Genomic DNA, 10,761 nt, shown 5'->3' on the forward strand with positions numbered 1-10,761 from the left:
TCACAGATTCAGCTGCCCAGCCAGCGGGTAAAGCCTCGTGAAGCGCGCGAGAGTCAGGATGGGGAAGACGTTTTTGTAGGAGGCGTAATTGATGCCGCAGTTCTTGGCAAACACGCCTGCGATGTTTCCCTGGAAGGCAGGACAATGAAACCACATCAGTTCTGTTTTTATCGCCAACTTTTAGAAATTAAAAGAAGCTCTGGATGGATGAGAGGTACAGAAGGAAGGGAGGACTTTCTCTTTAGATGATATCTAGCTGTGAAACTTTAAAAAATAAGAGTCCGAAATGGTACACGGTTACACCTGGATGCACGGTTCTTAAAACATTTCTCTTACACAAATGTTGGTCTTACACCATTTACTATGTACCATATTTTATTGGACCTTCTCTCAGGGCACAGAGTTAAACATGAATGGAGGCTCTTGAAAGAGAATTTTTTTGCTTCTAGTTAGAATTTAGCTACTTTGTACCCCAACTCTTGCACAGAGATGGTTGAATATGGGCACCCGTGACCCCCGCCACGCCTTTTAGCTTAAACACTTTACTTTCAGCTTCATTCATGACTCATGTGTTGACGCTATACTTTTGAAGGACATGTAATTTTTTTAGTTTGTGTTTGAATTCAGCTCTCGCTATGAATTAAACTTTATAAAACTATTTTAACAGTCAAGAGCAGCTGAAGCCAAAAACTTTCTCAGTAGCTTCTATTACCTAAAGTATAATTTAATGTTTAGCATCTTTACCTGCAGAATAAAACAAACTCACTTTCACCTGTTTTATTTATCTATAAAGATTTACCCAATCATTTAAAAATGACTGACGTGAGATTAAACCAATAAGGATGATAGTATGAAATATGAGACAATTTAACAGGTGACTACCGTACTTTTCTGTTTTACTTTCAAAGCAGGACGCGTGTAAGCTGCTAACTCACCTGTGGCCAGTCTCCATTGAGCAGCTGCTTCTCAATCAACATCTGAACTCCTCTCTCAATGGCCAGCTGGTCAGGATGTCTGTTTATACACACAAGATATTTCAGTTTTAATAAATTTGTTTCATAATCATTAAGAATCTTAACCAAAACACTCCTTGTACGTGTCGGTAAAAGCTTCACCTGACAGCCATGAGTCCTAGCAAAGCCCAGCAGGTGTTGTGGATCTGAGCACTGCTGCTCTGGATGTAGCGCCGCTGCTTACATGATTCAAAGTCCTCCCCCCAGCCTCCGTCTGACATCTGCCGGTCCAACAGGAACCGACAAGCTTTCTGGACCTCGTCAGGTACCTCCCTGGTTACAGAGGAAACATCAGACTCAGTCTGCTCTGCAGGTACGTCCTGATTTGTCCAGGAGAACCAAGTGTTCTTGAACATGTTCTTTAGTCGTCTTACTCGTTCTCATAAGTGTGATCCATGCAGGCGAAGGCTTCGAGGCCCAACCAGGTTCCGTACGTGAAACTCACTCCCCAGGACCTGAGGACAAGCAGAACCAGACTGAGTGAGACCTGCTAGTTAGTAATCAGGTGGTGAAACACCAAGTCCAGGCTCACCCTTCCCAGGATCCATCAGGTCTCTGCACCTTCCTGCAGAACTCCAGACCTTCTCTCAGAGTGGATCTGAAGAAGAAACAGATCTTTTTGTGTTTCTTTGAGTAAATATTTTCTTCACTCATTGTGGATGTAAAGGAGGGTAATTCTTTGAGTCAATGGGCTTTTTAAAAAAATTAACAGCCACATTCTCTTGTTTTTTTAGACACCACATCAGTGATGGTTGGATCCATCTCTTAGATGCTGAGAACCTTAAGAAGCTCTTTTAACTAAAAACACTCCATACTTATTTACCAGACTAAAATAATATATTTCCTGTGTTTTTTAAGAAGTTTCTAGATTTTTACATGCCTGTTTGAGCATTTTTATTGTGTTGGATTTAACTCAGAAACCTAAAACAATTTGCATCTTTGTGTTGTTAAAAAACAGTTTTAGTCTAGTTTAACTCAATCTGTTCTCATGTTCCCTTTTTAGCTCTTGACACATGTCGCTTTCTGTTAAACAGGGAAAAAACTGTAAAATGTAATGATGTGGGGTAAAGTTACAGGAGCAGTGACTTGTATAAGGTCAGGTCTTAAAAAACAATTCTGACTGTCATCCATGGATAAATTAAAAGTGGAAAATAAACTGCTATGATGTAGAACAAACTAAAATTTTATGTTCCATCTGCTTCCATCAACCTTCAACCTTGAAATGATGGCAAGTAGCATCTCTTTTAGTATTTTGTGTGTAGACAAAACTCGAGCTTTAAAACTATTTAGAAAGCTCAGAGAACTGTTGCTAAAGATTAGTTAAAGGACACCTGGTTCCCTTGTAAAGAAGCATACTGGTGCATTAAGACTCTTATTTATAAAGTATTTTTTTGTACCTTATCTCGTCTGAGCGATGATCAGGGTAGGACTTCTGGAAGTGTCTCAAAGCTTGTATTACTGCAGAGGTACACTCCACATATGTGTAATCTATCATGATGTTGCCTGGTACAGACAAAACAAAACAAAAACATGGATATACTTTTGCCAGTTTTACAGACACTGACATTAAATTTGGTGTGGTAGAAGCTGAGCCTGATCCCCAGCACATGATCTAAACATTAACAAATTGATGCAAACTTGTTTAAATGTTGCCATGGAACATGGTAAACATGACAAGTGTTGGAACTAAGAAATTGTACTGTGGAAGTCGGCAGAAAGAGAAAAAAACATTTTAAGTCTCGATTTATTCACTACGTCTTCCAACATCAAGCTTAGAAAAAAACAAATGATTTACAACCGGTGACCTGCTCTTTTTATATTCTGTCCCTTTCTCAATAAGAGCACATTCTGACATGAAATATATACATTTGTGGCCACCACACAGCGCCCCCCCCCCCCAACACACAGAACGTCACAAACACCAAAAACACAAATTGTGAAACCCATTACAGGTGTAAAACATACACTAAAGAAATAAATAAATGAAATATCTAATGGTAACGGCTAGGGAGTTTAATAAGGTGGCCACCACGGCTGCTCTTCACAGCGACAGGGGTTGAAAGTGAAGGAGACTCTCCGGACCGACTGCCACTAAACTGTTCACCTGAGGGAGGCAACCCAGCTGTAGGGGGAAAACCTGGAAGAGTGGGCAAAAAAACTGGGGGACGGCCAAGACGAGGTGCCTGAGCCAACTCAACCAAGTCCCCTGGTAATACATGAGCTGGTTTCAAGCGGTCCACCGAAACACTCTCTTCATTACCCCCCAGCACCACCAAAAAATCTTTAGGTCCCCTCTCCAAAACACGAAATGGACCATTGTAAGGAGGCTGAAGTGGTGAATGGTGTGCATCATGGCGGATAAATACATACTTGGCCGACATAAGGTCCTTCGGCACAAACACCTGTGCTCCAATGGGGCAACAGATCTATTTTCCCTTGTTAGGATTGCCCTACTCCCCTTGGGAGCAACTGAACCCACCGGACCTGGAAGAAACTCCCCTGGTACCCTCAAAGGCTGGCCAAGGACCAACTCAGCTGAAGAAAACTGCAGGTCCTTTTTAGGAGATGAACGCAGGCCCAACAAAACCCCAGGCAGGTGATCCATCCAACCATTATCCACCAATGAGGCCCGCAATGCAGCCTTCATTGAGCGATGGAACTTCTCACAAAGACCATTAGCCTGCGGGTGGTAGGCAGTAGTACGGTGGAGTTTAACCTCAAGGCACTCTGCCACTGCAGTCCACAACTCTGAGGTGAACTGGGGACCCCTGTCAGAAGTCAAGTCCAATGGCACACCAAATTGGGACACCCAGGAAGAGATAAAAACCCGAGCCACATCAACCAAAGTAGTTGATGACAGTGGAACTGCCCTCTGGCCACCGAGTGGTTCTGTCCACCATTTAAGAGATAAGTAAAACCACTGAAGGTGGAAGTGAGCCCACTAAATCCACATGCACATGCTCAAACTTCCCTTGGGGAATAGGAAACAGTTCCAGTGGAGCTTTAGTGGGCTGTTACACCTTGGCACACTAGCAAGCTAAACAGGAAGCCGCCCATGTACGTACGTACATCTCTACGGAGCCCTGGCCACACAAACTTTGCCCCTATCAGTTTTACTGATGCTTTTACCCCTGGGTGTGAAAGGGAATGAACTGTATCAAAAACCCACCTACACCAGCCACTAGGAACCAGAGGTCGAGGCTTACCAGTCGAGACATCACAAAGAAGGGTTGCACCACACTCATGAAAGGAAACTTCCTCCAAATGCAAACTAGATTCGGCTGCCTTAAAGGCCAGAATACCCAGGTCTGTCAGTTGGTCTGCGGCCATGGCGAGGTAATCAACGCCTAAAATTCACAGAAGCAACCCTTGCTTTGGACAGACAGTCAGCCACCAGGTTTTTCTTGCCAGCCACATGCTGAATGTTCGTAGTAAACTCCGAACTGGCGGACAAATGCTGTTGTTGCCGTGACGACCATGTTTCAAAAACTTTTGCCATAGCAAAAGTGAGAGGCTTATGGTCAACAAAAGCAGTAAAGTCCCTGCCCTCCAACATGAACCGAAAATGCCGTGTTGCCAGAAAAAGAGCGAGCAGTTCCCTATCAAAGGTGCTATATTTTTTTCAGCATCCCTGAGTTTCCTGCTAAAAAAAGCGAGGGGTTGCCATGCTTCATCCACCCATTGTTCACAAACTGCCCCAACTGCATAATCAGAGGCATCAGTTGTCAGAAACACAGGAGCCACTGGAGAAGGATGGGCCTAAAGTGCAGCGTTAGCCAAAGCCTCTTTGGCATCATTGAATGCCTGTACCCTCTCAGGGGTCCACTCTATTTGCTGGTACCCTTTTTTGCCTCCAAGTGCTTCATACAAGGGGTGCATAAGATGAGCTGCCCGTGGGATGAAACTGTTATGAAAGTTCACCATCCCCAAAAACTCCTGCAGGGGCTTCACTGAGGGAAGGTGAGGAAAAACTAAAACAACTTTAACCTTGGCAGGTAGGGGAAGCACCCCTTGAGCAGACACTCTGTGTCCCAGGGACTCAACAGCAGGCAGACCAAACTGGCATTTAGCTGGATTCACGCTCAGGCCGTGCTCACTGAGCCAAACAAACAGCTGGCAAAGGTGCACCATGTGTTCTGCCACCGAGGGACTAGCCACCAATATATCATCCAAATAGACGCACAAAAACGGCATACCCTGCAGGACCAAATCCATAAGTCGCTGGAACATCTGTGCTGTGCCTTTAAGGCTGAAGGGCATCTGTAAAAACTCAAAAAGACCAAAAGGTGTGATAACTGCGGTTTTTGGTACATCTAAGGGATGCACAGGAACCTGATGATAGCCCCACACCAAATCTACCTTGGAAAAACAGTTGCCCCTGCCAGGCGGGCAGAAAAATCCTGAATGTGAGGGACTGGGTACCTGTCGTTACTGGTTGCGTTGATAAGGAAGAAGAACTTGGTCCGAAAACGTGGCTGATAGAGAAGCAACGTCAGCATCTGGTGAGTTCTCATTTGAAAACATGTTCAGATGTTTGGGGTAACCAATGTGGAAGTCGGCAGAAAGAGACGAAAAATATTTTGAGTCTCCATTTATTCTCTATGTCTTCCAACATCAAGCTCAGAAAAAAACAAATGATTTACAACCGTTGACCTGCTCTTTTTATATTCTGTCCCTTTCACAATAACAGCACATTCTGACTTGAAATATATACATTTGTGTCCACCACAATACCTAATTTTGGAAAAAATTGTAATTTTGAATTTTATGGCAGCAACACATCTCAAAAACAGTTGGAACAGAGGCAACAAAAGGTTGTAAAAGTGGTACGAATAAAAAAAAAAACCTGCTAGAGAAACATTTTGCAATGAATTAGGTTAAATAGCAGCTGGTTAGTAAAAGAACTGGGTTTATAAAAAAAAACATTTTGGAGAGGCTGATTATCTCAGATGTAAAGGTGGGCAGAGATTCACCCGTCTGTGACAAAATTGCAAAAATAATGGAACAACTTCAGAATGATTTTGGACGACTTTGGATCTCCCAGAGGAGAGGAACCATTCAGACAGTTATCACCTGTCTCACTGATGATATGGGGGAGCATTAGTGCATCTAGCATGGGCAGCTTACACATCTGGAAAGACTCCATCAATGCAGAAAAATATCTACAAGTTTTAACACATCATTTCATCCAACATAGAAGACCCAGGACTGCTGAATGGCTAGAATCCTCCGTCAGACCAGAATGGGATAACATTCCACTCAAAACCTCCAGCAGCTGGTCTCAGGTCCTCCAAAAACACCAACAACTGATCTCCTTAGGTCCCCTAAAAACTCCAATTACTGGCCTTTCCAGATCCTCCAAAACCTCCAACAACTGGTCTACTCAGGCCCTCCAAAACCTCTAACTGTTCTCTTCAGGTCCTCCAAAACCTCGAATAACTGGACTCAGGTCCTCCAAAAACACCAACTGGTCTCCTCAGGTTTTCCAAAACCTCCAACAACTGGCCCCCTCAGGTCCTCCAGAACCTACAATAACTGGTCTCCTGAGGTCCTGGATGTTTACAGACTGTTGTTAAAAAGAGGGGATGCTTCCAAGTGGGAAACGGACTTGGAACAACAAGATGTAGTTGCTGCCATTAAATTCAAAAGTACCTCACTTTTCTCTGAAAATGGTACAATTCCTTATTTTAACATGTAAAATGTTTGCTGTGTTCCATTGTAAATAAAGTGTTTGTTTCTGAGATTGGCAAATCATTGCATTCAGATATTTTGCTAACAGACAGACAAACAGACCCAGAGGAGGCTGCCTGCTTTTCATGGTAGCTGGTTATAATAACGTCACTAAACCATAGGGACGACACCAGGCGGAGTCCTGATGACGTACTCTTTTTATGCTTGCATGTGTTTGTGTGTTGGTATGAGTGAGTCGATCTTCCCTCGTTTTAGATGTTTGGTTTCTTAGTTTTATATCTATATTTGATGTGAACTGAACCCATTTGCACAAGACTGAGAGCAGATTCAGACACAGCCCTGTTCATGGCAGTAGTGGTTTAGTGAAGTGCTAGAAAAGAAAATTTTATTTGGACTGACCAAACATCTCGGAGGAGTTCAGCAGCTCCAGGAGTCTTCCTCCTCTCATAGTTTCATATGTGGCAAATCCACCATCTTTGTTTCTCATGCTCAGCAGCTACAAAACAGCAGAGCTTGAGTTTATTTTGTTTTACTCTGTCTTAATGTGTTGAGCATCTGGCAAACCTGTTGTATGTGAGATAGCAGCATTTTACACATAACTATTTAAAATATACATTTTTATTTCTTTTAGCAATATTTATCACCAGAAGCCAAACGAGCACTTTGAAACATTTAGAAACAATCAGTTAATATGTTTTAGGGTATTCTCAATAGACTCACCACATTGACAGCTTCATACAGACGTTCAGGGACAATGGGCTGCTCGATGGAGGGACAGAGCTCCTCCAGTAGCATCACCGACTTCAGCCCTTCTGCTGTGCAGTCAGCCACAATCCAGCCACAGTCATGGGTACTGAAGGGAAATCCTCCCTTATGTACACAGAAATATGATGCATGCACTAAACGTACATGAATAATATGATATTCTCTTCCTTACATTACTTCCTAAAATGTAAATATTTCTGTTCTTGTTTCAATAAGTGTGTTGTGGATATAATGTGATGCTGGTTGTACCTTGCTCATCTGTCTGTAGTATTTCTGGTAATCAAGATAATTCTCAGTTACCTGTATGAGTAGACGGAGGGTATGAAGGGTCTGGATGCTCACATCATTACACAGTTTTTGTATTAAGCACAAGTCAAGACGTTCAGTTGTGTTAACATAAGTCAGTTTCATTTAGGATTATTATTTTATTTATCAGGTATGTATCTTTGTTATAGTTCTTAATTTTTGATTAGAAGCATGCTTTTTGTACCTGTGTACTCATGAGAAATCGATGGGCCCTACGAAGACACTCCGACAGTTTGGGGTCATTCTGAGCTCCAGCCTGAAAAAAGTGCCCCAACACAAAAAGCATTTTAACTATCAATGGCAGAAACTGTGAGAATGAAGCAAGTGGCCATTGTTACCTCAAGAAAAGCCTGAACAGCAAAACAAGTGTCCCAGAGATGAGATCCATTCATTGCCTTGTTGGAAGAAATACGACAAGAAAAACTTGAATTAGAGTGTAAAAAAGTTCAATCTGGTCCTATGGCCATTCAAAAAAACAAAGCAAAAAAAATAAATGTAGATACGTTTCGTCTTTCATCTGAAAGACTTCCTCAGTCTGAGGAGCTGTATTCAGCTCAGTCTCTTAAATAGCACCTTCTCAGAGTGGATCAACCAGTTTTGCTGCTGACAACCAAAACCAGCTGCTCACATGGTCAAGAAGGACCATCAGCCTAACAATGGATCATTAGCACACTGATGGCTGTTTACTACTCACAGAGGGCTGAGTGATACTAGCAATCACAGCATTGTAAGAGGGGAACAGTTGAACATGGAGGCCTCCACCCCTGTTTAACGATGGACGATTTCTTTTCACAAAGATGGCCTCCTTTACTCCTCTCTCAAACCATCGTTCCTCTCTGTCCAGGATGTGAACATCTTCATCCCTGAAAGAGTGACCGCTGGCCTGGAGATGAGTGTAGACCGCAGAGTCCTGGCCTGATGATGTTGATCTTCTGTGCTGGGCCATCCTTTTGGCCAGTGGCTGTTTAGTTTCCCCGATGTAAGACTGATCACAGCCCTCCTGACACTGAACAGCATACACAACATTGCTCTGTTTGTGCCGGGGGACTGGATCTTTGGGATGAACCAGTCTTTGCCGTAATGTATTTTGGGGTTTAAAAGCCACTGGGATGATATGTTTAGAAAATAAATGTCTCAGTTTCTCTGCTACTCCCTCAACATACGGAATGACCACTGGTCTGGGTCTGGGTTCCTCCTTTTCACCTGATGGCTGACTGGAGTCCTGTTTGGGTTTCTTCTCTGCTTTCAGGAAGGCCCAGTTAGGATATCCACATTGCTCTAGAGCCTGTCTTGTGTGGGATTTCTCCTTCTGCCTGGCTCCTGAGCTAGTGGGGATGCTGTCTGCTCTGTGATACAGAGTCCTGATGACTCCTAACTTGTTCTCCAAAGGGTGATGAGAGTCAAACTGCAAATACTGGTCTGTGTGGGTGGGTTTGCGGTACACCTTGGTTTGCAAATGTCCTCTATCAGAGACTGAGACCTCACAGTCCAAGAAAGCCAACCTGCCATTTTTTTCATCTTCTCTTGTGAACTTGATGTATTTATCCACATAGTTGATGTGGTCAGTAAAATGTTGGACTTCCTGAGATTTAATTTTAACCCAGATGTCGTCAACATACCTGAACCAATGACTTGGTGGTGTCCCTGAAAAGGACATCAAGGCTCTCTTTTTGACCTCCTCCATGTACAGGTTGGCAACAATAGGAGAAACTGGAGACCCCATAGCACACCCATGTTTCTGCCTATAATATTGCTCCCCATATGTGAAGTAGGTTGACTGCAGGCACAGTTTCAAGAGTTGACACAGTTGTTCTGTGGAAAGTGTTACAATGTTTCCAAATATCTGGCGTCTGTATTCATCCCTTTAGTTGGCAGCTCAGAACACCACATACAGACCACCATGGACTTTGTGGATAAGGTGAGGGATGTCATCATGGAGATCGATGAAACAATGGTCTCTTTTGATGTCACATCACTCTTTACAGGTCTCTCTTGTAAATGAGTCCTCGAGGCTCAATGGGATTTACCTGTATAAATAAAGGTTGATTGATTGATTGATTACATGCATTCCTGTTGATGATGCAGTAGAGGTGGTCAGTTTAAGATTAAAATCAGACACCACTCTGAGCAGCAGGACCACGCTTTCCACAGAACAACTGTGTCAACTCTTGAAATTGGGGCAAGTTCAGTTTGGTTGGCAGGTTGCTCAGTTCTGTTGACGGGGTGGGGCACCCCGCCTGAATAATGGTAGGGGAAACACCGCAGTGTACCAGGCTGTATTATGTGCTGTTCCCACAAATTCTTACCTGCACTTTCATGCCATCCAATCCCATCCTGGAAGACAAAAATTGTAGTAGATTTACTACATTCTTTTATATTGCAATCTTCAAATTTTATATAAATGCTAAGCTCATGAAATCAAGCCCTTGTTTGATTCTGAAAAGGGTTATAAAACATTTTTGTGAGCAAGCTTTCCATCATGATTTATGGCTGTTTGATTGGTCAAGAATATCACTGTTTGATGATGTAGAATTGGCCTGGAAATATTTTTATAATGCTTTAAACTTTTTTTTAATAAACATGCCCCTCTTCGTAAATTTTGAGTAAAGAGTAGAAATAATCCCTGGTTCACGGCTGAGCTGTCTAATTTGTTAAAAGATCGAGATAATGCTTGGGCCAAGGCCAGGCATTCTAAAACTCAAAATGATTGGCTGGTATTCAAGAAATTGAGAAATCGCTTTACTTCCCTTGTTAAAAAGGCAAAATCCCAGTTTAATGTTGATAAAACTACTCAAAATTTAAATGATCCCAAGAAATTTTGGAAAGTGATTAAATCCTCATTTGGAGATGAAATATCTAGCGAATTACCTACTTGTATTATTAAGGATTCACAAAACTTAACCGACAAAGTAGCTATTCTTAACTGTTTCAATGAACACACATACATACATACATACATACATACATACATACATACATACATACA

General features: G+C 42.5%; 1 protein-coding gene across 2 annotated transcripts in view; it reads right to left on the bottom strand.

Moving 5' to 3' along the window:
* LOC119418994 (lanosterol synthase-like) overlaps window positions 1–10,761 on the bottom strand; it is a 24,600-nt gene continuing 13,839 nt past the window's right edge. For both annotated transcript variants that reach the window (XM_037686287.1, XM_037686286.1), the window contains exons 11-22: window positions 10,082–10,109; window positions 8,114–8,170; window positions 7,960–8,031; window positions 7,719–7,769; window positions 7,425–7,574; window positions 7,104–7,200; window positions 2,411–2,516; window positions 1,546–1,611; window positions 1,388–1,468; window positions 1,116–1,286; window positions 936–1,014; window positions 1–129 (exon numbers count right to left, since the gene is read on the bottom strand). In XM_037686287.1, the coding sequence (XP_037542215.1) occupies window positions 1–129; window positions 936–1,014; window positions 1,116–1,286; window positions 1,388–1,468; window positions 1,546–1,611; window positions 2,411–2,516; window positions 7,104–7,200; window positions 7,425–7,574; window positions 7,719–7,769; window positions 7,960–8,031; window positions 8,114–8,170; window positions 10,082–10,109 (1,087 nt within the window). The remainder of the gene's footprint in view (window positions 130–935; window positions 1,015–1,115; window positions 1,287–1,387; window positions 1,469–1,545; window positions 1,612–2,410; window positions 2,517–7,103; window positions 7,201–7,424; window positions 7,575–7,718; window positions 7,770–7,959; window positions 8,032–8,113; window positions 8,171–10,081; window positions 10,110–10,761) is intronic.

The sequence above is a fragment of the Nematolebias whitei genome, chromosome 13 (assembly GCF_014905685.2).
Source record: "Nematolebias whitei isolate Nwh7 chromosome 13, NemWhi1, whole genome shotgun sequence".
Lineage (NCBI taxonomy): Eukaryota > Metazoa > Chordata > Actinopteri > Cyprinodontiformes > Rivulidae > Nematolebias > Nematolebias whitei.